This window comes from Xyrauchen texanus, chromosome 35, assembly GCF_025860055.1.
Source record: "Xyrauchen texanus isolate HMW12.3.18 chromosome 35, RBS_HiC_50CHRs, whole genome shotgun sequence".
NCBI classification, from domain to species: Eukaryota; Metazoa; Chordata; class Actinopteri; order Cypriniformes; family Catostomidae; genus Xyrauchen; species Xyrauchen texanus.
This window is the reverse complement of record NC_068310.1, coordinates 32,665,607-32,690,968: the sequence shown is the minus strand read 5'-3', so window position 1 is coordinate 32,690,968 and position 25,362 is coordinate 32,665,607. Positions and strand designations below refer to the sequence as shown.

Sequence of the window (25,362 nt, the reverse complement as noted above, 5' to 3'; positions counted from 1 at the left end):
TGGGTTTGTTTGAGTTGGGTAATGAGAGGAGGGAGTGAGGCATGCAGAGAACATCCAAAAGCAGAAGGGCAAAAGAGCAGCCGACACAGATGGGGCTGGCCAGCACATTGGAGACGTCTACTAGAATCACAGCTCTAGACGTCCCTCGGCGAAAGCGTGTTGATTTTGGAGGGGTCAGTGTTCAGTGAAGTGACAAAAATGTGTCATGAGTAAAAAAAATAGGAGAGCAACCAATCTGGACCCCTCCTCATCTGAGCCCAGTAAGCAGTTCTGGTTCAACCACCCTGCGAAGCCACCATGGCCAGAAATGTGATGAGTTATCTGTGTTTAGCAGACTTTTGGCAGGGCAAAGTGAACCCAGCTGGCTTGAGTGTGCAAACAATTCCCTAATCATGGCTTCGAAACCCGCCTGAGAGGATCATGTGTGAGAAAACACAACAGTCCTTGGACACGCATCACTTTCTGGACTCTTTCTGCCTCAAATTAGTCTCTGCCTGAGAGATGATGTTACAAACTGTCTCCAGACGTGCTGAGGTGCTGATTTGTCCAGGACCCGGAGGTGTGTGCAATGTTGGTGTCCTGGGACGGATATTGGCCAGGGTTCATCTTTCTCACAGTTTCACACAAATGGCTGTAAAATTGTACTTTAGATGGCTACAGTGCTGACAACACAAACAGAAGCCATCTACGCTCTTTTTTAAAGTAGTTTTTCTCTGTAAAAATGCGCTAGATAGAAGTTTTAGGCCATTTAGTTATTTTTTCAGCATCTTGTACATGAGTGCTGCATTTAAAAAAAACAAAATGTATTCCCTTTTCTCCCAATTTGGAATGCCCAATTCCCGCTACTTATTAGGTCTTCGTAGTGGCGGTTACTCACCTCAATCCGGTTGGCGGAGGACAAGTCTCAGTTGCCTCCACTTCTGAGACCGTCAATCCGTGCATCTTATCACGTGGCTCATTGTGCATGACACCGCGGAGACTCACAGCATGTGGATGCTCATGCTATTCTCCGCGATCTACGCACAACTTACCGCGCGCCCCATTGAGAGCGAGAACCCCTAATCATGACTACGAGGAGTTTACCCCATGTGACTCTACCCTCCCTAGCAACCGAGCCAATTTGGTTGCTTAGGAGACCTGGCTGGAGTCGTTCAACGCCCTGGATTCGAACTCACAACTCCAGGGGTGGTAGTCAGTGTCAATACACTGTGAGCTACCCAGGCCCCCCTGCGCTACATTTTTAAGATGTTTAAATTGGAAAAAACAACTTTTAAAACCACGCCTCAAGACACCTGCATTCTGTTCCATTCGTTGACAATTAAGTATATTGTCTCCATTCGTTTCTAAGTAAACATGTTTTGTGCTGTGTCTAGCTTTTTTTGAAGCAATGAGTTCAATATGAACGGCTCTAACATTTTTAGACACATAATTGTGTATGAATCAGACAGCCATAGAGCTAAAATTTGAGCATCCCTACATGATAAATGACATTCCTATTGCTCAGTTGGTAGACCATGGCACTAGCAACACCAAGGTCTTGGGTTAGTGCATAATAATTCAATTATTCACTTGAACTTGAAATGACACTTAATGCTCAAGCAGTCCTAATTTTGACAGCAGCACGACTTTTTGTTAAATGAACGTCTCCCGAACAGACATAAAAAAAATCATAATTTTTCATATGTATCTAACAAGGAGGTCTATAACACCTGGAAAAATCTATCTAATAATATTTGTGATTTAAATGTTGCCTGCAATAAATTTCGTTTCGTCAGTGTTATGCTGTGTTCCATTCAAGTTGGATGTGGGATATTCCTACTTGATATCTCCGACTGTAGATGTATTCCATTCACCGATATTCGGAACTGCAACACTCCCGTTAGCTTAGCAGGGGTTTGACTCTCATTAGAGATGTCTCCTAGCAACCCAACTGATAAACAATGCTGCAGCGCTAGCATTTGTGCTTCAGGTGTACGATTATCAAAAGAGATTACAGTGAGGAAAATAAGTATTTGAACACCCTGCTATTTTGCAAGTTCTCCCACTTGGAAATCATGGAGGGGTCTGAAATTGTCATCGTAGGTGCATGTCCACTGTGAGAGACATAATCTAAAAAAAAAAATCCAGAAATCACAATATATGATTTTTTAACTATTTATTTGTATGATACAGCTGCAAATAAGTATTTGAACACCTGTCTATCAGCTAGAATTCTGACCCTCAAAGACCTGTTAGTCTGCCTTTAAAATGTCCACCTCCACTCCATTTATTATCCTAAATTAGATGCACCTGTTTGAGGTCGTTAGCTGCATAAAGACACCTGTCCACCCCATACAATCAGTAAGAGTCCAACTACTAACATGGCCAAGACCAAAGAGCTGTCCAAAGACACTAGAGACAAAATTGTACACCTCCACAAGGCTGGAAAGGGCTACGGGAAATTGCCAAGCAGCTTGGTGAAAAAAGTTCCACTGTTGGAGCAATCATTAGAAAATGGAAGAAGCTAAACATGACTGTCAATCTCCCTCGGACTGGGGCTCCATGCAAGATCTCACCTCGTGGGGTCTCAATGATCCTAAGAAAGGTGAGAAATCAGCCCAGAACTACACGGGAGGAGCTGGTCAATGACCTGAAAAGAGCTGGGACCACCGTTTTCAAGGTTACTGTTGGTAATACACTAAGACGTCATGGTTTGAAATCATGCATGGCACGGAAGGTTCCCCTGCTTAAACCAGCACATGTCAAGGCCCGTCTTAAGTTTGCCAATGACCATTTGGATGATCCAGAGGAGTCATGGGAGAAAGTCATGTGGTCAGATGAGACCAAAATAGAACTTTTTGGTCATAATTCCACTAACCGTGTTTGGAGGAAGAAGAATGATGAGTACCATCCCAAGAACACCATCCCTACTGTGAAGCATGGGGGTGGTAGCATCATGCTTTGGGGGTGTTTTTCTGCACATGGGACAGGGCGACTGCACTGTATTAAGGAGAGGATGACCGGGGCCATGTATTGCGAGATTTTGGGGAACAACCTCCTTCCCTCAGTTAGAGCATTGAAGATGGGTCGAGGCTGGGTCTTCCAACATGACAGTGACCCGAAGCACACAGCCAGGATAACCAAGGAGTGGCTCTGTAAGAAGCATATCAAGGTTCTGGCGTGGCCTAGCCAGTCTCCAGACATAAACCCAATAAAGAATCTTTGGAGGGAGCTCAAACTCCGTGTTTCCGACAGCCCAGAAACCTGACTGATCTAGAGAAGATCTGTGTGGAGGAGTGGGCCAAAATCCCTCCTGCAGTGTGTGCAAACCTGGTGAAAAACTAAAGGAAACGTTTGACCTCTGTAATTGCAAACAAAGGCTACTGTACCAAATATTAACATTGATTTTCTCAGGTGTTCAAATACTTATTTGCAGCTGTATCATACAAATAAATAGTTAAAAAATCATACATTGTGATTTCTGGATTTTTTTTTTTAGATCATGTCTCTCACAGTGGACATGCACCTACGATGACAATTTCAGACCCCTCCATGATTTCTAAGTGGGAGAACTTGCAAAATAGCAGGGTGTTCAAATACTTATTTTCCTCACTGTATAATGTTTTATACACCTGTTTCTGCAGGCGTTTGTTAAACAAGCTTTAGGGTGGTTGTGGCTCAGGTGGTAGAGCAGGTTGGCCACTAATCGCAGGGTTGGCGGTTTGATTCCTGGCCCACATGACTCCACATGCCGAAGTATCCTTGGGCAAGACACTGAACCCCAAGTTGCTCCCAATGGCAGGCTAGTGTCTTGCATGGCAGCTCTGCCATCATTGGTGTGTGAGTGTTTGTGAATGGGTGAATGAGTCTTTGAAAACCGCTAAGGTTAAAAAAGTGCTATATAAGTGCAGACCATTTACTTCAAAATCATGTAATGTGGAAACAAACTCATTTATCAATATTACTTGCACCTGCATCTCAGCGAAATCTGAGTTGAGAATTTCTGCACGAGCCTACAAGTTGTAATTCACATCTCGGGTTTTTAAATCCATAAGGATCTCTTTCTCAGTGGTGATGAGGCAGTGATGACAGCCGACTCATCAGACAGCTTGATCTTACACTTTTCACTCTTGAATTACTACATCACTTAAAGCATGATTGCATCACTCAAGGCCAGCTAGAAGGCCTCCACCAGAAACATATCCTAAAGATCACACCCACCAAGAACAAATAAATAAATCTGACTGGCTGATGAATCTGACAATCTTACTTTAGTTGCTCATTCATTTGCACTGTTGAAGGATTCTGTGGAAATTCGGAAGGCCTGAGGGGGTGGAGCTGAAACTCTCGCACCTTAGAGAGGTGCTATCTTACAATCAATACTTTGTGTCTTGCTTTTTATGCATTTGCTCTGAAATGACTTGAAAGGTGCTTTTTCAATTAGAAGAACTGTTTTATTAGAGAGCCAATGTTGCTAATAGATTCAAAGTGTAGATTCAAATCTGAATTTAAATTCAGATTCCTTGAACTGTTTAAAAGAACTGATTCACAGAAATGAATTAGCTCTTGCTACTGATGGGTCTGAATCCTGCTTGCACAGTTTAGGAAAATGTATGGCCAAATAAAAAGCACATTCAAATGGTAGTGATATTTATCTAGTTTGTTATTTATACAGTGGCACCAAAATATCAGGTATATTGTAAAAATTCAATTTAGTCTTAGTACACATGCACACATACAGTATATATACAAAGACATATGTGAAGATATCCCAAGCCAACAAGACACAATCACAAACGCAAACATTGACAGAGTTGTATAGCTTTTTCCAATAGAAATCCCCTACCAGATGTTTTTTCAGTTTCCCTTTTAAAAGTGTCACATTCTTTATATTGACTGTGCTAATAATTGAGCACATTGTGCAAACCTTCCATTTGAATTCTGGTTTATTTGAAAGAGCTGTCTCAGTCTTGGTGTAACCAAACCATACAGTAGCATATCAGCATTGTGGATGGGGTAAACAGAGCCCAGCCCTGCTAGAGGATGTGAAGCCAGCAAACCAGATACAAACATCTCCTTGCTGGCTCAGCATCTCAACCTACAACAGCACTATAACGTTGTAGTATTGTGTTCAACCATCTGCAGTGCAACTCCATCTTACTGAGACTGTCTTTAGAGCTTTTCAGGGAATATACAGGCTGTATTAACAGCTGTTGGCATTTTACCATAGAAAATTATTTTGTTCCCCAATGTGTAAAAAACAATAAATAAAAATGAAAAAATAGTTTGTACTGGAATGCACTTACTGTACAATGGAAGTCAAGCAGTTGCCCCATTGACTTCCATTAAAAGTGCAGAACTGTTAACACAGTTTTAGTTTTTAGTTTTTTTTAATATACGAAAGCTTAAAGCTTGTATATCAGAAATGATATATTTAGACATCAGTAAATGGCACTCGTAACATGTAACTTCTGTAACTGGGATTTGATTTGATTGGGAGTGTGTGAAACATTTTAGGCTATGACATCATTGGTTCATCGTGTTTCAATCTGACACATTTGAGAACGCAACTTGTGAAATCAAGCTTACTGTATGTAGCTAGAAGCATTTGTGTTCACATTCTTGTGTAGAGAGTGTGTCTGGCCTAATAACAGAGATTTGTTGATGAAAATGTCATTGTAGCTATCAAGTGATAACTAGCTGCAAAACAACAATCATAGATTAATTGATTTTGGTGGTCTCATGGCTGCTTAAAAGTAGAGCAACACAGACTATACTGTGTTTATAACCATGGGGCCGGGCCCCCAAATCTGTTTCTATGGTTACAGGCCCAGGGGGCAATGTGCGCATATATCCTGGGAGTGCCATGTGCAGTGAACTGGCATGGTAGGGGGTGAGGGAGAGAGTGCCTAAGGGCCTGGGAGAGCAGCTGTCCTTCAAGCCAATGATTCCACCCCTAGAAATGCATCAGGAAGCCAGACAGCTACAGTAGTGGTGGGGGAGTGGGCATGCTGTTGCCTTTTCCTATGAAGCCATGTCTTAGCCTCAGATATGCCTCAAACATGCCATACAGCATCAGTCGCATGATTGTTACCTTCTCCACAGATGTCCAGAAAATCCATCAAGTTGCATAGCATTTGATAAGCTGGACTAAGGGTGAGTCTTATAAGCAAAATTGTAAATTGTGATATTCTTAAAATTTTGGGTTGATAATGGTCAATACTTTATATCATCAACGTACAAGTTTTTTTTTTCCTCCCCTTTTTCTCCCCAATTTGGAATGCCCAATTCCCAATGCACTAGTAGTGACTCACCTCAATCTGGGTGGCAGAGGACGAATCTCAGTTGCCTCCGCGTCTGAGACCATCGATCCACGCATCTTATCATGTGGCTTGTTAAGCGCGTTACTGTGGAGACATAGTTCGTGTGGAGGCTTCACGCTGTTCTCCGCGGCATCCATGCGCAACTCACCACACGCCCCTCCGAGAGCGAGAACCACATTATAGCGACTATCCTCCCTAGCAACCAGGCCAATTTGGTTGCTTAGGAGACCTGGCTGGAGTCACTCAGCATGCCCTGGAATCGAACTGACGACTCCTGGGGTGGTAGTCAGCGTCTTTACTGAGCTACCCATGTCCCCGACAATGTATGAGTTTTTATGGAAAAGTGATTGAACGGACAGACCACTGTGATTGCTTAAAGGGGTCATGACATGAGGAATCAAAATGTCCTCTATATTTTGACATAAGAGGTCATTGTACTATAAAAACACAGTGTAAGTTTCAGGATTTAAATTAGTTGAAACGAAGCTGCCGAACAACTTGCTCTCTACCTCCTTCACATTGTGATGTCACACTGTGGTACAAATTAGCATCTGACAGTCTCCACAACAAAACATCAATGCGTACTTTACCTTATTATCTTCGTAGCCCTGCCCTGTAGCGGTAAACAGGAGATCCCTGCTCAGCGGGAGTTACCAAGGCTGTTCGCAAAAACTTGAATTATCTCCGCCAGCCACAGTTTCCCCAGCCAGTTCAGGGAGATCAGTATGACTGAGTGACCATATTCTCTTAATCATTTTAGAGTTGGAATGATCAGACTCAGTTTGGCAAAGGAGTGTGGAGCATCCACACCCATAGGAGCACTGTCTCTTGCCAGAGAGAAGAACAGAGGGCAATGAGCGTTTTTGTGCGATGCGATGAGACCTACGGCAGCTTATCCGTATCTCTCCCACAGCTGACTCACCACATGAGGGTGAAGTCTCCATTCTCTGTAAAGAGGATTCCTGGACAGGAGATCCGCCCCATATGCATCGCTCCTGAAATGTGCATCTCGCGTAATGACAGAAAGCGCGCATAGCTCCACACAATCAGCTTTTGTGCCTGGCTGTGACCATGAACCCCCATGTCTGTTTATGTATGCCACTGTTGACATGTTGTCCGATCTGTACAAACTGCTTCAATACTAGAAACACTGTCAGTACTCCAGAAAGTTTATGTGTGCGTTCTGTAGTGACGTGAGCCAAACCCCATTCACTATTCTGCCTTTGCATATTTCTGTATTCTCATTTACTACTGACTCTGATGCCTTCCTTATATGTTGTGTCCATGGGCATGGATTATGATAATTCAGTAACACTTTATTTTAAAGGGTCCACAATAATGCATTAGTTAAGCATGAATAAGGTGGTATTTAATACTTAACTGACTGTAGACTAGGGCTATCCCTGCTATAATTTACAACTTAAATCAACTCAATTAAACGTCTTTTTTGTGTAAAAATGTATGTAATTAATGCTCAATTTCAGAGATCCATCATACAGTATATCAAGTTTACCAAACAATATTAAGACTATTGTCTTTACAAAACTGTTACTAATAAATAATAATAAAAAAAATATTCTATTAAAGACAACTTGACCCCATTTTCTAAAGTGGAAGTTTCTAACTGCTCAAGTTATTGTTTTGTTTTGCATGTTTCAATTACAGTAAAACTCTCTGAACATTTTTACATTTACTGCAAACACTGGAAATGTTCACTCCAATTGTCTTTATTTTAAGATTTATCAATTTAGTCAAACTAATAATAATGAGTCATAATTACTCAATATATTTAAATAAGCTTGAATACCACCTAATAAATGCAGAATAAACCATTAACTTGGGTAGGTTAAACCTTTAACTTTAGAAGAGAGGGTCCAGATTTAGGCCTTCTATTGGATACCAGAAACCGTTTTTCAGACTATGAGGTAATTTACTCCATATTTGAGGCAGAGCAAGCTTAATGTCAGTCTTCTATACTGATTTAGAACTCTTTGGAAACAGATTTATGTATGTGTATGTAAATATTGGTATTGCACTTAGGTATTGACATTGAATTGTAACCACAGATACAGTAAATGGAAGGATTGTTGCCCGTCAACTGGTTAAGTATAATGTTTGCAATGGCCAAGGTTATGGGGCTGACCCAGAGACCATGAGTGAGAGAAATAACTAGCATCAATTAATTGACTAGCATCAATTAACAGATCATATGTGATGGATGTGTGTGTGTGTGTGTGTGTGTGTGTGTGTGCGCGCTTGTCCTCGAGGCAGAATTGCTTCTGCTCTAAATGGAAAGCATGTGCATCACTGAAGCCTGACTCAAACACATCACACACACTCCACTGAAAGAGAGAGAAATAAGCTCCAAAAGCCTGACTGTATAATAGATCCCTGGCACATAAAGATACGCTGCTTGACAATTCAAAGGAAATCGTTTTTTCGCATGCAGATGAAGACTGGATGCTGGAAGATTGCGGAAATGGCACTTGTCATTTTGTCTCTTCTGAAAAGAGAAGACCAGTTCTGATTGGTCAATCGGTCATCTTTGCAGAGAATAAAGCCACACCTACCTCAATGGTTGCGGTCTAATTCACATTCTTATACAATGCATTGAAACGTGTACTTCACTGATAATGAGAAAGTTTATACTTTGTGTATGCAGCAAACAGGTCGCTACATTTAACAATAGCATATTTGTGACTGCACAATGTGTACTGTAGTGCCTACTATTCTTAAATTTTTTATTTAAAACAGTATGCATCAGTACATAAAGAGAAGTGTGCAACATTGTTGTCACATATCCTCATTTCATGCATGTGTAATTTAGTGAGTGGTGTCAATTTATCATCTCGGAAAAGGTGTTATTTGCCATTTTAATCCAATTATGTTTCTTAATATTTGGCAGTACGATCAAAAAATGAGTTCATATACTGCACATTTGCGTAGTATACATGTACTATGCACAATAAACAAATAGGCTACTGCAGAAATAGTAAGAATAGAATGGTAGTATGCTGTTCTGAACATAGCCTGGGCCGGTTGCACCAGCTATACATAAGTTACAACTTGACCTAGTTGAGACGTAAAAGGGCACTAAGTCACAATTTACGCACTACTAAATATTTGAGCGTTGCACTGTTAAACTTAGGTAGGACGTAACCCTAAGTATAAACTCAATATTTACGGAAGCCTCCGACCAGGAGTAACGGTTGGAATAAAAGAGCAGACTGATATTTTATGACATCAATGAGCTCATGTTTTGCCTCACAGGTATCAATCCTTTCGACATACAGTCTGATGTTGACATTTACACTTGTTTACATTTACGAGAGAGAAAACAAAATGCACATTTAAGCAGCTTTTCAGGGTGCATATATATGATATTAAAATTAATAAATGCCAATTTGGTCACACTTTATATTGGGTGGCTTTAACTACTGTGTACCACATTAATACATACAAGACTATGTATTTACCGTGTAACTACATGTTGTTCTGCAAAATTCCCACATTTGTTGCTACTCAGGTTGAGGTAGGGGTAGGTTTTGGGGTAAGGGTTGGGTTAGTGGTAAAGTTAACAGTGTAACTTCAAATGTAATTAAATGCAAGTACAGTAAATGTAATTACTATGCAACAACATGTACATAATAGGTACATTGTATCAAATGGTTAAGTACATAGCAGTTAAGGCCACCTAATATAAACTGAGTCCTTCTATTTTTCCAGCCTGTTGTATTAGTATTTATTTATTTTAGATACGGTTCCTATATATTGTTATTTACACAGGGCAAATATACTATTTATCAAATGTACTTTTATGGGGATATAGTTTATTACAGCTAACAGTTACATGAGCAAACAAGGTTTGAACATCAACCATAACAAGATCAAATTTGAAGGCTGTTTATTGGATCAATACAGGTAAACGTCATATTATGCGACCACGCATTACTTTAAGTGAGCTTAAGACCTACTAGTTAAGTCTTGCCTTTAGAACAGGTGGTGCAACCAAAGTAAGCACTGACTTAGTTGCAAACTAACTAGTAAACCCTTAATGTGAACTTTACATCCAAATTTACATGAGACCTTATGCACAGCTGGTGCAACCCTACCCTGATGAAAATTATACTATTAACTTTGCTGTTAAAATAATCTGTCAAATTCATTCAAGAATCAAAATGATTTGTCATTATGTGTCATTCTTCAAAATTTGATTGTCAGAATTATTCACGTCATCTTCTCTGTTGTGTTTCAGGGCAAATATCGATGAAGTGGAGACTGAGGTGGTGGAGATTGAAGCCAAGCTTGATAAGGTAAGACGCTTATGACCCTATGACCCCCTTATTGAACATTTTGAGCTGGCATTAGAAAATAAGAGCTTTATCATTCACAAGAAAAAACTCTTCAAGGTCTGTATAGCCAAACACTGACATGAGATGGCTCCACAAAAAGGTCACAGGGTTAACCTGAGGCTTACAGGGGCCGGTTGCACCAGCTATACACAAGTTACAACTTAGTTTAGTTGTGGCATAAATGGGCACTAAGTCGCAATTTACGCACTACTAAATATGTGAGCGTTGCACCATTCATCTTAGTTGGAATGTAACCCTATGTACAGTATAAAGGAAATATTCCCGGAAGCATCTGACCAGGAGTAACGGTTGGAATAAAAAGCATTATAAAAGACTTATTTAAAGACATCAATGAACTCGTGTTTTGGTTGACAGGCTTCAGTCCATTTGACATAGATGATGATGTTGGCATTTACACTCGTTTGCATTAAAGGGAGAAAACATTATGTGAAATACATACCTCTTCAGCATGAAACCAATCTAACGTTGCACTTTCCGGTGTATGCCGCCTGGTGTGAAGTTTCAAACATAAACAATATATATATACAATATTAAAATGAATAAATGTCTATTTTTCCAGTCTGTGGTATTAGCTCAACCAAATTAAGCTCTGACTTACAAACTAACTAATATTTACTAAACCCTTAGTGTGAACTTTTTGTCTCAACTTAAGATGAGACTTACGCAGAGCTGGTCCAATCCTACCCAGTTGATCAGTATGTGTAAATATGGATGTAAATCCAGTAGGGATGCACAGATACTGATTCTGCTATCAGAATCATGTCCGATACCACTCTCATGTACCAAACACTACATAAACATTGAGCACACAGATTAAAAACACGTTATGTCCTTGTTTGATTATTTAACAGCAAAAGCTGCAATTTAATGTGATAAATAGTTTGCATGTGCAGCGTTTTAAATATGAATGCTTGTGAATGTTTGGAGCCAGTGTTGTGCTGACATAAAGAAACTAATGGGCCTTTTCCACTGCACAGTATTGATCGACTGGACTCTGCTTGCTTTTTGGGGGTTTTCCACTGTGGAAAGTACCTGGTACATTTTTAGTACCACCTCGGTGGAAGTTCCAAGCGAGCAGAGCCGATACTAAAAAAGAAATTGCTGTGCGCAAAACCACGCAGTGGTCAATAAATGAGGTGCAGACGTTTCTCTCGTTAGCGACAAACGAAACAACTCAAAACGAAAAAGTCTTTCATGAAGTGTCTCGTCTGTTGGCCACACACACCTACCACCGGACCTACCAACAGTATAGGGAAAAGTAAAAAAAAACGTAAAAGTGACTACAGAACCATCAAGGACCACAACAGCTGGAGTGGTTCAAACAGAAGAATGTGGAAGTGGATCAACCAATTGGACGCTATCTATGGCAATAGATCGGCGAGCAATGGGAGGGAGAGTGCCCTTTAATCGGCCACGGCGGTGGTAGAGTCCACGATGTAGGATGGTACGTTTTGTTACGTTAACTCTATATTCTGCTTGAAAGCTTCACTTTATTTAGTTGACCAGCAACTGGAAAGCTTGCTTCTAAAACAACCAGGCCAATATAACTGTCACCATGTTAATCACCATGCAACAACTGCTTTATGCAGCACAATGAGCTAGTATGTAACAGCTAGCGGTCGTGTTATTGTTTATGGTCAGTAATGTTTGTGTCGCATTTAAGATGATGTCATGGCAGTAAGTCGGCACAACTATGACGATCATTCTATAATCACACCCACGTTGTGGCGCACTAAATAGCAGTGGAAAAGCAAGCTAAAGAGTCAAACGTAACGTGCAGTGGAAAAGTGGCTAAAGTGCTCATACCTTTAGAGATCATTGGTTCATACACAGAAAACACTATTATGAACATCGCATGCTCTGTTTGTAGCAGATGACAGCAGGCAGAGCGCTAATTCGCTTTTTAGCCTGAGTCACATACAGACTATATATTTATTTAAATAGTAGTCTTTTGCGGTTTAATATTTACTGTGATTCACGTAGCGGTGGTTTATCGTTCACTGTGTAAGATTAGAGAAATGTTGTGGATTATTGTATAGTGATGGTAAGCCTGTTTAAAAGCTGTAAAGCAGGCCGGACCTCTTTGACAGTCAGAGAAGATAACCTAACTCTCCCAATGACCAGTATACACAATATATTTATATTAAAAGAAACTACATGGACAATTTGAACTTTAAAAATGTAATTTGTCACACCATAGGACTATATAAAGTACTGCTAAAAAGCTAACAGAACAGCTAAATAGCTAACAGAACTGCTAAAAAGCTAACAGAACTGCTAAATAGCTAACAAAACGGCTAAATAGCTAACAGAACAGCTAAAAAGCTAGCAGAACTGTTAAAAAGATAACAGAACTGCTAAATAGCTAACAGAATGGCTAAAAAGCTAACAGAATGGCTAAATAGCTAACAGAACTGCTAAGTAGCTAACATAACTGCTAAAAAGCTATCATAACTGCTAAATAGCTAACAGAACGGCTAAAAAGCTAACAGAACGGCTAACTATCTAACAGAACTGCTAAAAAGCTAAACGGTGACCAGTTGTACCATGTGAAAATATATAATTTTGTATTTAATTTAATTGCATTTTATTTTATTGTATTTGTAATTTGTATTACTATGACGCTTTTAATGTTTATTTTATATGAATTACATTTTCCTCATATTTGGCTAATATAATTAGAAATTGCTTGGAACATTTTTAGCTTGGAAAATTGATAAAAAATAATTTAAGAATGTGTAAAAATAAATATATTAATAATATATATATTTTTTATTAATTTGTCACATTGCTAACAGAATTAGATAACTTAAATTAATATTAATATAAAATTAAGAAATTGCTTGAATACAGTATTTTTACTTGGTAAAATTGTAGAAAGTAAATAACACGTCACATTGCAGGATTATTTAAGTAAACTGCAAAAAAGGTGACCAGTTATGGTATCTGAATTTTATACTTTCATTTGAATGAGAAAATGAAATAATTGGTAAGGAAGAGGTGGTAGTTCATTCACAAATGTCCATGTTAGCCCCAAGTAAAGAGCAATATAGAGCTGATATCTAGAGAGCAGGGTGGCAGATATAAATAGTTTGTAGTGCTGGAATAATACAATTATTTATATTATAATAAATCTTTCTCAGACAGGTTGAGAAATTAAATTGCATAATGGATGTGGACTGCAGGCCAATGAGAGGCTTACTGTATGTTCAATAATATGGAAATAAATAACATATAGATTACATCAATAGATTTAAACAATTGATTAATTTGATTAATTAATCTGCATGTAATGCAATTAATTCGATTAAGAATTTTAATTGATTGACATCACTACATTTTTTTAAACATTTGTATTCTCATACACAAATTAATCAAACAGAAGATACAATACAAATAGAAGATAAATGCATTTATTTAGGATAAATTCTAGTTCTTATGTCAGGCTATTGAAATGCTTTGTGTGTGTGTGTGATTTGCTGTGATGTCTGTTCAGCAGCTGTGTAAAACCAGGACTCTGTTTATTAGTTTGACTCGCATGTGGAGGAAGATGTGGGAAATTAAGAGATTTTCCCAAGCAGATATTGTCAAACTTTCACACAAAGGCTGTGAGCTCTTATGGACTTTTTTCGTGGGTTTTTCTGGACATATTTAAAAAACACCTGAATAGAAAAAGAGGAAGATACAATTAAGAACTAAACAAGAGAAAGGAAAAGGAACAAAGGAGTTAAACTCCTAGCACATGTGTGTTATTGCGGTGACATGGTAGTGTCTTACACATGGAGCCCATCTGAGAATGTGTCCTGTCAGGCATTAAACAAACATGTGACCTCATGTGAAAGCACGGCACAGAGTCTCCCCGTGAAGAGGGATCTATGGCACGTGTGACATTTCTGCTCCGGTTTTTAAACGTGGGGAGTTAATTGGCATATTACTGAGGAGAATTCCCTCTCGGTTGAAACCACACCTGTAGTATGATTTAAAGGACTATTCCACGATATTTTCAACCTAATGTCTGTGTGACGCATGTTTGCCATGCTGTCATTTACCGTGGATAATAAGTAGGGATGTCTTTTGATTAAACTTTTCAATGGAATTAATCACATTATTTTCAGAATAATCAAATCAATGGCATTTATCATTATTTTCTGAAAAATTCCCCTTAAAGAAGATAATTCAAAGACATGAAATTATGTAAATAATAATAAATGGAAACGGTGGGCGCTGTTGAACACCCTGTTGTGTCACAGAATCGTTGAAACTATGGTAGCTGAGAAGGCCATTCTTTGCATTGTTTTCGAAGAATTTTCACCTGATGAAATCGGTTTATATAAGTGTTTAATGCTACAAAATATGCTCGATGTTACAGTCACTGCCCTTGCCATCCAGAATAACAGAGAACATCCCAATCGAATGACAGGATATGTGGAAACTGTGGTTCCTAAATATGGTGATCCAACATTTACATCGCATTTCAGGATGACAAGGCAAACATTTCTTCTAGTGTCTTCAATTGTTGTATACACCAAGCTGCAGTGGACACATTGGTAAAGGACTTTAGTTGGATCCATTGTGCACACTGCCTTAAAACGGCGGGTTTATATACACGTCACTGCTGATTGGATAACACCTCTGACACACCCACCAAATGAGAGAAATGGTACCTCAAAGCTCGTTGCACACCCTTTCGAGGAAACGTCGCTCAACCCGGAAACCGTAGCAAAACGGTGCACACCGTTTTGAGAATGAACGTGCCCCATGTTATAGCGGAGGTCTGGGAGAGCGATGGGGGCGTGACACAGACATTACATTTGGCGTTATCAGGACCATCAAATATTCCCCATTAGCATTATTATATATTTTATTCAGCATTTTATATAGTAGTTTAGTATAGTACAATCATCTGTAAACTTGAAATTTCTCCTGTACAGTGCAGTTTTACTCTCACGCTTTCAACTTGTGCATTGGTTCTCTCGCGCTGACAGTATGCACTTACATGATGAGGGGAAACCATCTAAAAACCTTTAAAATCTGCACACTTTGACCTCTGAGACATCGGTTTGATATTCATGAAAACTGCACAAGTGATTACATTGGGGCGGCTGTGGCTCAGTTGGTAGAGTGGGTTTGGTGGTTCGATTCCCGGCCCACACAACTCCACATGCCGAAGTGTCCTTGGGCAAGACACTGAACCCCAAGTTGCTCCCAATGGCAGGCTAGCACCTTGCATGGCAGCTCTGCCACCATTGGTGTGTGAATAGGTGAATTAGTCACAGTGTAAAGTTCCATTGGTGTGTGAATGGGTGAATTAGTCACAGTGTAAAGTGCTTTGAATACTATTAAGCTTAAAAAAGTGCTATATAATGCAGACCATTTACCATGTTGCACGGTTACTAAACCGCAAAGCTCAGTTTAATCAGTGAATTTTAAAGGAGACTTGCATTCCTTTAAGCCACTTTAAAGTTTTCTGCTTCATTGTGTCTTAAGGTAACCTCTCTGTTTCTCTGTTTCTCTCTTAAAGCTGGTAAAGCTGTGTGGCGGTATGATTGAAGCTGGGAAAGCATATGTCACTGCCAATAAGCTCTTCATCAATGGCATCCGTGACTTATCCCAGCAATGCAAGAAGGACCAGATGATATCGGTAATATAAATCAACCAACCAATGGGTTACTTATAGTTGACTCTGCATATTAAACTGACATAAGAAAAAATATATTAAAGGAATAGTTCAACCAAAATTGAAAATTCTGTCTTAATGTACTTATGTTGTTCATGAACGTGCAACAGACATCATTAATTAAACATCAAAAAATTGATTTACAACCCTACACATCTTTTCTGCATTTACTGTGTAAGATCTTTACTAGCAAACTAGCTGACATGAGAACACCAAGCTGCTGTTTTGAGTGTCTGAGATGCTCTTTGACTCTGATTAGACAAATATTTCATCAAAGAAGCAGGCCAGAGCTTTCTCTGCCAGTATTGTTAGACTCATTGCCGCCTTATTTGAATGGTATTAAGAGTTTGTTTGGCTTCTCTTCTCTTGCACCCAACTGAATAATCTTATTAAAACCTGATGCTATTTGCGTTTTCCACTGTAAAAGCATCAATTCAGACCCACAATTACATTTCCATTTCGACAAAACCTGCCGCGCTCTCAGCAGGAATCCTCAGCCTCTGCGCTCTCCAAAATATTAATTAATGACAATACAAGAATAAAAGTGCAATTACCTCATACCTAATTCTAATCATAACATGCAATAAAAAACATAGTTTGAATTCTGATCATCACTGTGACTCATAGGTAAGCATATTCAAGTAAGGGGTTTTTTGCACCAAAAACAGCCATAAATTAGTTTTAAATGACCATTTCCACCCTCTTTCTGACCCCTAGAATTAAATGTAAAAACAAATTACATTTTGTATAGCATTCTCATTGTTTGCTGTACATTCCACTTTTATGGTGATAAATAATAATTATTTTGTGTATACATTTGTTATATGTGAGTCATTTTGGCCTCTTGTTGTTTTCAGGAATGTCTGGAAAAGTGTGGCGAGAGTTTGCAGGAAATCGTCAACTACCACACGGTATGTCTCTTGTTTTTTGAATTTCTTTCTTCGCACATGTGTGACTTCTAACGTGTTGAGACAGACCCACTGAGACCAGCCTCGTAGTGTCATCCCATTCTGAAATGTTAATGTGTTGAGGTGTTAATCCCACAGATAACCCTCAACTCACAGGTGCTCTGACTGTAGTGTGTAAATCATTTAACATGCTACAGTATATGTGCATCATTAATGATCATCCGTGTGTTGTTGTGGAGGTCTTTTCTTGTTGTGAAAAGTAACCATAAAAAGACATTTCTAGAAAATATCCTAATAAGCCCAGATAGTGTATTTACCACAAAGGAAATTATTGTCATTGGCTCTGTTCCAAAATCAAGTGAGCTACTTTGCTGGCTACTGTATAGGTTTTTACCTTCTAAGGGGCCGTTCACACTGAACAGGTTTTCCACCACATTTATAGTTGCTGTGTCAAGGTAAAAATAACTCTTAAAAACACATCTTAAGACAACTGAATTGTATTCTATTCGTTGTGCTGCATTTAGGTTTTTTTAGTGCAAGAATGTATTCGATGTGAATGCCCCCTTTTCATTTGATTTTGCATACATACGTCATTCGTCCGTGCATGTTGACGTCATGTGTGACGTAACCGCACACAGAGAAAATAAGCTCCGGCTACGGTATCGCGTGTGTAAGAGTAGCGTGAAGCTGAAAGGCTGTTGAAACAAAAAACGAGAAAAATTGACCATGGATCATTCAAAGTGGCAAACCTCCGGGGAATCACAGGTTGTAAAAACAAGGAATGCTCGAACAGAGCAGAGTCAACAAGCAAAAAGGGAAAGCGACAGAGTCCGTAATAAAACCCGAATCAACATCGGCTTGGCTTTTCAGAGGGGGTGACAACTCCGAGATCCGAAAGGATTTAAAAGCAATCCAGTGATGGCTTTTTTCTTACTCAACAGGTAAGATATTTTATGCATATTGTCTATGTGCAGTTGTGTAATCACACGTGTGTGTGTGTGTGTGTGTGTGTGTGTGTGTGTGTGTGTGTGAGCGTGTATTTATCACTTTGTGGGGACCAAATGTCCCCATAAGGATAGTAAAACCCGAAATTTTTGACCTTGTGGGGACATTTTGTCGGTCCCCATGAGGAAAACAGCTTATAAATCATACTAAATTATGTTTTTTGAAAATGTAAAAATGCAGAAAGTTTTCTGTGAGGATTTGTTTTAGGGGTAGGGTTAGGTTTAGGGGATAGAATATAAAGTTTGTACAGTATAAAAACCATTATGTCTATGGAAAGTCCCCATAAAACATGGAAACACTACGTGTGTGTGTGTGTGTGTGTGTGTGTGTGTGTGTGTGTGTGTGTGTTTGTAGTGAAATACTATAATTATACTGTAATCGGTGCAGAACATTTCACTTGCTAGCACACGTGTGTATTTTTCCTTAGAACGGCAATAATTTCTATAAATAAATCCTTTAGTCCTTGGCTTGCCAAGGACATGTGAGTCGTGAAATTATGTTGACCACTGGTTGGTAAAAATGACAATCTATAAATGAGTTACTATCGTGGAATATTTGGACAGAATATCCTGCCGTTATAAAAACTTTGCAACGAATGCAGCCTAACTTTTGTAACGTCATATATTTCAAAACATCAATGTTTCCAATAAGTCAAAACAATAGCATAAGATATGGCACTTACCTGCACAGATGACATGTTTTCAGATATCCGTCTTTTCCTTTCTTTCGTAATTTGTTTGTCCATTCGCTCTGATAAGGTGTCCTGTATTCATGTGCCTCGAACCACATTCAGCCGAAGCACAACCAAAACAATGTTCTTCCGCAAGACGCATGCAGTTTTATTTTTTAACCGCTAGAGGGCCAAACGTTACATAGTGTAGCTTTAAGTGTGCATGTGGCCTAAAGTAGCATCAAAACCGTCATGTGACCTCAAGTCATTTGAAACGCTCTGTATGGGCAGTAACTGTCTTAACAGTCACTTACGAAAATCACGCAAATAGTGCACCTTACGACTCGACTTAACGTTGATCACTATTAGAGTTTGTTCTGTATACAAACAAGTTCAAAATATCCATAATATATTAAAATATTGTGTGAAATAGTCCTTAGTAATTTAATGTAGCTATTTTAGTGATACATTCAAGACAGAATAAAAGACATTTATAAAATGTTTGCGTCCATATGCGCTGTTTTTTAATTTCATGCACTATTTTGACTGATGCACCATGTGCTCTTTTTTCACACAGAAGATTAGCATTTGCATGCTTATACGCATTATTGTTTTAGTTTTTTTACTTTTCTATGTAAACATGTGCTAGACAGACATCAATGGCCATTACGTGTTGTGCTGTTTCGGCATCTTACGCAGGAGCGCTGCGATTTTTAGACACTGAGTTAAAAATAACTTTTATTGCGCTGCATTAAGAATCATATTTTATCTAATTACACCATGATGATTCATCGACTTTACAGTTTTACATTACATAGACATTACAGTTTTATCGTCTGCTAATGCTGATCTTCTGTAAAGCTGCTTTGAAATGATGTGTGTTGTGAAAGGCGCTATACAAATAAAATTGACTTGACTTGACTTGACTTGACTTGCATCTAGCAAGAACGTGTTTGGACTGAACGGCCTTTTAAGAGGCAGCACAACTTTGTAAAGATCAATTTGGTGGATGGCTTCTAATAGTCACAATTTTTTTCGTTTTGGAAGAGCTAAAAGCCACGTTTTAGGTTTTGATGTGGAACTATTGTTAGGATCTCACACCACTCGACTCTTTTTAGAAGTGTGTTATTTTCCAACTCTCGGTGAGGTGCTAAATTTGACCCCTGCACACCAGGTCCTCTCTCTGTTAACCCACAGAGCATTTGATGTGCTCTTTTAGAAGCGTGCAGATGTGCTCTTTTAGAAGTGTGCATCAGTCTTTAGAGTGGTAATGTCTAGAGGTCAACAGTGGCACATGGGAAAGTGATATCACAAACGAGGTTAATGGCAGGGGTCTTTAGAGGGCTGTGATGTTGTGTGTTTCTGTATTGGGGAGCAGCTGAGCAGTGTGCAGTCAGGCAAAAAGCATAAATATAAATATGAGCACTTGAGGGTCACTTATATAAATGGATTCAGAAAGACAAACGCATGGCCCACTGCACAAGAGCACTTACATAGAGACATCAGTAACAGACTCTCTATTAATTCCATATCACATAAAAACACAGCCTGTTTTTAATATGTTTATGATTTGAAATAGCAGTGCCAGATTTGAGTGGTTTTACTGTTAACTGGACTTTGTTACTTTCATGTGTTCTGAATTTGAAGTTTGTAGTCTCCTTTAGAGGCATTCTTTTTTAATTCTCTCACATCTGGCAACACAAAAACATCAGCTCTATCGTGAATGATGTCTAATTTTTCATGGTGTTCTAGACCAACCCCCCCACACACACACACACACACACACACCCCCCTTGGGTTTCAAGTAATATGACTGACCTGCATACCATGAGGAGTTGGATTTATGTGCATACGGATGTTCTATAAATAGAATGACTAACAATCTTACGTGTTGTTGGTATTTGTTGCGTGCATGCTCTCCGTTTAGAAAAGTCAGCCTAGAGCGATAGAAGAGCATTGAGAAATGATCTAGATGGCGAGAAAGAAAAAAAGAGAGAGATAATGGAACGGATTTATAATGAAGTGTAGAGATAAGTGATATGAACAGATGAGTTGTCATTGTGACACAGTAACACTGGCACAAGTAATACACACTGAAGGTTCAGCATCACACAACAGATATGTTAAAAAAATAAGATATATTACATATTATCTCCAAAACAGCTCCACGTGAGACATTATAAGGCATATGGAGCTATGTTTAAAAATAAATAATAATACAAAGCATCCCCAACACTACACCGCTGCCTACCCCTGTTTGCTATTGCTAGGATAATTTTGGTCTTTGCCATTCAAAATATTTGCATTCAATAATGCAGTTTAATTACAAAACAAAGTAAATAAATAGAAATCCCCCACTGTCTGAATGTTTGACAGGTTCAATTAGTGATAGCCAAATGATTATTAAACACTAATTTTTAAATTATTAGTTAAATAAAAAAACATACGGTTCTGCACCTTTAAAGAATTGCCGTAACGCTTTGCGGCAATTAATTTGCATATGTAAATTTAACGTCTTACTTAATAAATGACGTAATCGCGTGATTTAGCTAGTTTTAGCGACATTTCAGCAAGCCTTTGGCGATTTCCAATGAGAAATAGTTGGCAACACTGACTGTGAATGTGTTGCTATTTTTCAGCAACTTCAAAATTCAGATCACATATTTGTGAGTGAAAATGTCAACATGCAAATTCAGATTTTATTTTGCAACTTTGTTGTGAGTGTACATTTCCATATACATATCGTCGCTGTCCAATGAAAAATATGTATCTTTTGGAAATTACCAATACAAAGACATTTAATCAGGCGATCTGTTTAACAAGTATCTCCACTGGCCTTGAGAAGTGTCCATCGTAACCGCGTATGTCTCGACCTTATGTTTTGAAGAGCGTCAACTAATTTATCTCAGCTGTTCGTCTGAGGTGTAGTGAAGAGATTGCCAACATCGTGCTGGCTCTGTGATTTCCCTGACAACCAAAGCCAGTCATTCACACGCACATGTCAGGTGGCTTTAAAAAGTAGACTATGCCAGCCAAATACGGTTGCCAGATTTTCTTCGGGAAACCGTGAGTGAAAGCTAATTCTGACAGGCAGTTTATACGTTGGACCCGGAAAACACGTCTCAAAACCGAACTGTCCACTCAACAACCAGACAAGAAATCCGAGTCACAAAACTTATTTCGAACTAAAGTAGTAAGTGAAAGCTCAGATTATATCCCAAAATAAATTCCCTAGCAATCGATAACCTACCAACTGAGTTGTGGGAACACAAACAGTTAGACTCGAGTCTGTAACAGAACATGCGCCATTGGAACCCATGATAAGAAAACCATGTATGTCCATGTTCACTAACAAAAATTATAATTAAAAAGTCTAATTAAAATATCAAACAGTTCACTAACAGATGTGTAATTATAAAAGTCTGTTTATGGTGCTAAAGGTGATTCATTATGTCATTTATATATTTCTTTCTCCCCTTTTTCCCCCAATTTGGATAACCCATTTCCCAATGCGCTCTAAGTCATCGTGGTGCCATAGTGACTCGCCTCAGTCCGGGTGGTGGAGGATAAATCTCAGTTGCCTCCACGTATGAGACCGTCAATCCGTGCATCTTATAATGTGGCTTGTTGAACCTTTACCACGGAGACATAGTGCGTGTGGAGGCCCACGAGATTCTCCGCGGCATCTACGCACAACTCACCATGCGCCCCACCTAGAGCGAGAACCACACATTATAGTGACCACGAGGAGGTTACCCCATAATACTCTACCCTTCCTAGCAACCGGGCCAATTTGGATGCTCAGGAGACCAGGTCAGTGCGACCTGGTGTGTCATTCAGCACACCCTGGATTTGAACTCCCAACTCCAGGGATGGTAGTCAGCGTCAATACTCGCTGAGCTTCCCAGGCCCCCCAATTGTGTTATTTTTTATTTATTTTGGAGGATTGTTTATGAAAATTAGTTTTTCCATGCTCTTGAAAAAAATATCATCAGGCAGCGACGATATGCAAATGGTTATTACACAAGTTCACAGGTCACAATCTAAAATCTATTGAGTTTTAACTCCATATGTCTCTTTTACACAAATAAGCATTGTACACAATACTTGATCATCTTATTGCAAGCACAGTTATTTTATAGCTTTAAGCTAGTATTTTCCATAAACAAATACACGTAGAGGTCGTTTAGTTCTATACAATCCTAGAATGTTCTATAAAGAATGAAAACAGTCTTGATTTATTCATGTGTGAAGGTCCATTGATGTTTATGTTCAATAATTCATATTTCAGAGTCCCTTGAAACTATGGACCTTACACTATAAACCTTACACTATAAATACTGTATATAGGTACTTCTATTTCCCAATGACCTATTTCATCACTGTTTTTATCATGTCATAATGGTGTTTTATCACATGACATGAGACAATCTGCACAATCATGTAGTTTGACTTCTGTCTCTGATTTTCCATATTGTTAAAAGAAACTAAAAAAAGAAATTGAAGGACAAGATGCATCGTGATGCATCGAGAATCATTTTATAATCTAATCGTTACCCTTTGAATTGCTGCAGAATTTATAATTATACATATTCATGAATATTACATAATGCTAGAAGGCATTTTTATGTTCCTGAATGTTCTGTTTTTCTGCATTGAAACAAAGTGAATTAATGGAATTTTCCTGACTTCTGCACTCCATAGAGAAAGGGAGGAAATGAATCAAACTGGAAAATCCACAATGATGTAAGATGATTGGATAAGACATGGGGATAAAGTACTGGGAAAGAAAGAAGGGTAACTAGGGAGATTTTTAGGGCTTTTTTCAGTTTAAATTAAATGAGCTGTGGAAGGTGTGACTTGATTGTACTGACCAAATTTAGACATATGATTGAGTGCCATGGCATTTAAGACTAACACTTTCTACCTGCAATAATCGTGTACTGTAACTTAATAATCAAAGATACAGATATTTCTTTGTGGGAAGTTGCGTTCAAAATCCACTCAAAAATCTGAGGCGACTTGGTTTTGAATGGTGATTAAGACTCCCCTAAATCCCAAAACCACAGACAAAACCCCACTAACCCCAGTGACATATCTGTGGCTCCACAGTGAGTCACAGCACATGCAATGAAAAAAACCCTTTCATGATACTGTTTGACCAGCTTGTTACTTGACATTTAGTATTGTAGGTACAGTTAGACAGTCACAGATCTTGATATTGTTGCATGCAGGGGAATTCAGCACAGGAAAGAGCACATGTGACAGAACAGCCCAGTCAAGTGATTAATCAGGGTATAGACACTCTTGATGTTAGAGTCATGTTCAGAAGGCCAAACGGCACAATGCAGGACAACAATGTCGTACGTGCACATGTGCATGCAATGCATGTAATTCTAGATGTTGACTTTAAAAAATAGCAAAAATGCTTTTCATTTAGCAATTCCAAAACTTCACAATCTTTTATTCCTTTATTACCAGGAGTGGCAACCTTTAAAATTGACCAAATTTAATTGTAACAATTATGGAAAGGAGGAAACTGGGGCCGGCTTGACAGAACACATAGACATTTATTGTGGCACTTTTCAGAACAGCTTCACGCATCACTCTGTCTCCCTTCTGCTGCTGTCTCTTCTCCTTAAGTACTCCCACTGCCCCTCGCTGGAACTCGAGACCAGTATAGCACACAGGTGAAAGTCCTTTGCCACTTATCTTCCCGGCCTTGCTCTGCCCAGACGCTGCATGGCTCCACCCTGCTCACCACATTAAACTATGCTTGTGGAGCTCTGAAATCCACTTATAATATTAGTTAAGGGCTCTTGCTTCATAAACAGTTGCATTTTAGTTTCAGGAATCAATTTGCCACTAGCATCGTATTCTACCAGTTGAGCCACTGGTGCTGTACAACACTCATATCAAGTTGCTGAACACTGGATAAGCAGTTATATGTAAATGTTTCCGTTAATGTGATTATAGTTCTGATTTGTTTTTAAGATTTTCATTGTAGATATTGGTCTACATAGTACATTAAACTGTTTTGTTTCAAGTAAAATTCTTGTTTTCTACAATGTGTCCCTTTTTAATAATTATGTTACATTTATGAGGTATCTCATACAGAGCCAAGAGCCAATTAAACCAAAATATGTCAGTCCATGGGCCATACACATGGTAGACTGTTCTTTTTCTGCCCAAGATCCGAGATGGGCTCTGCTGCGTCAGACGTTGGTCTGTTGGTTTTCACTTTCCCATACCTAACTGCTTCACTTAAGGGCCATTTGGATGCAGGATGTACCACTGGACATATATAACAAAGCATTAAAAAACAAACAAACACTGTCTTGTGTTTATATGGCGATCTTTGTTGTCTAACCGTAGGGGAGGCTGTAAACTTTGACATGAGGCACAAAGGCACGGCCATTCATCTAGC

General features: G+C 38.9%; 1 protein-coding gene across 1 annotated transcript in view; it reads left to right on the top strand.

Annotated features, from left to right (window-relative positions):
• Positions 1 to 25,362, top strand: part of LOC127628828 (arf-GAP with coiled-coil, ANK repeat and PH domain-containing protein 3-like) — a 92,846-nt gene that overhangs the window by 29,525 nt on the left and 37,959 nt on the right. The window contains exons 2-4 of the mRNA XM_052105743.1: positions 10,558 to 10,615; positions 16,197 to 16,316; positions 17,210 to 17,263. Coding sequence (XP_051961703.1) covers positions 10,558 to 10,615; positions 16,197 to 16,316; positions 17,210 to 17,263 — 232 coding nt within the window. The remainder of the gene's footprint in view (positions 1 to 10,557; positions 10,616 to 16,196; positions 16,317 to 17,209; positions 17,264 to 25,362) is intronic.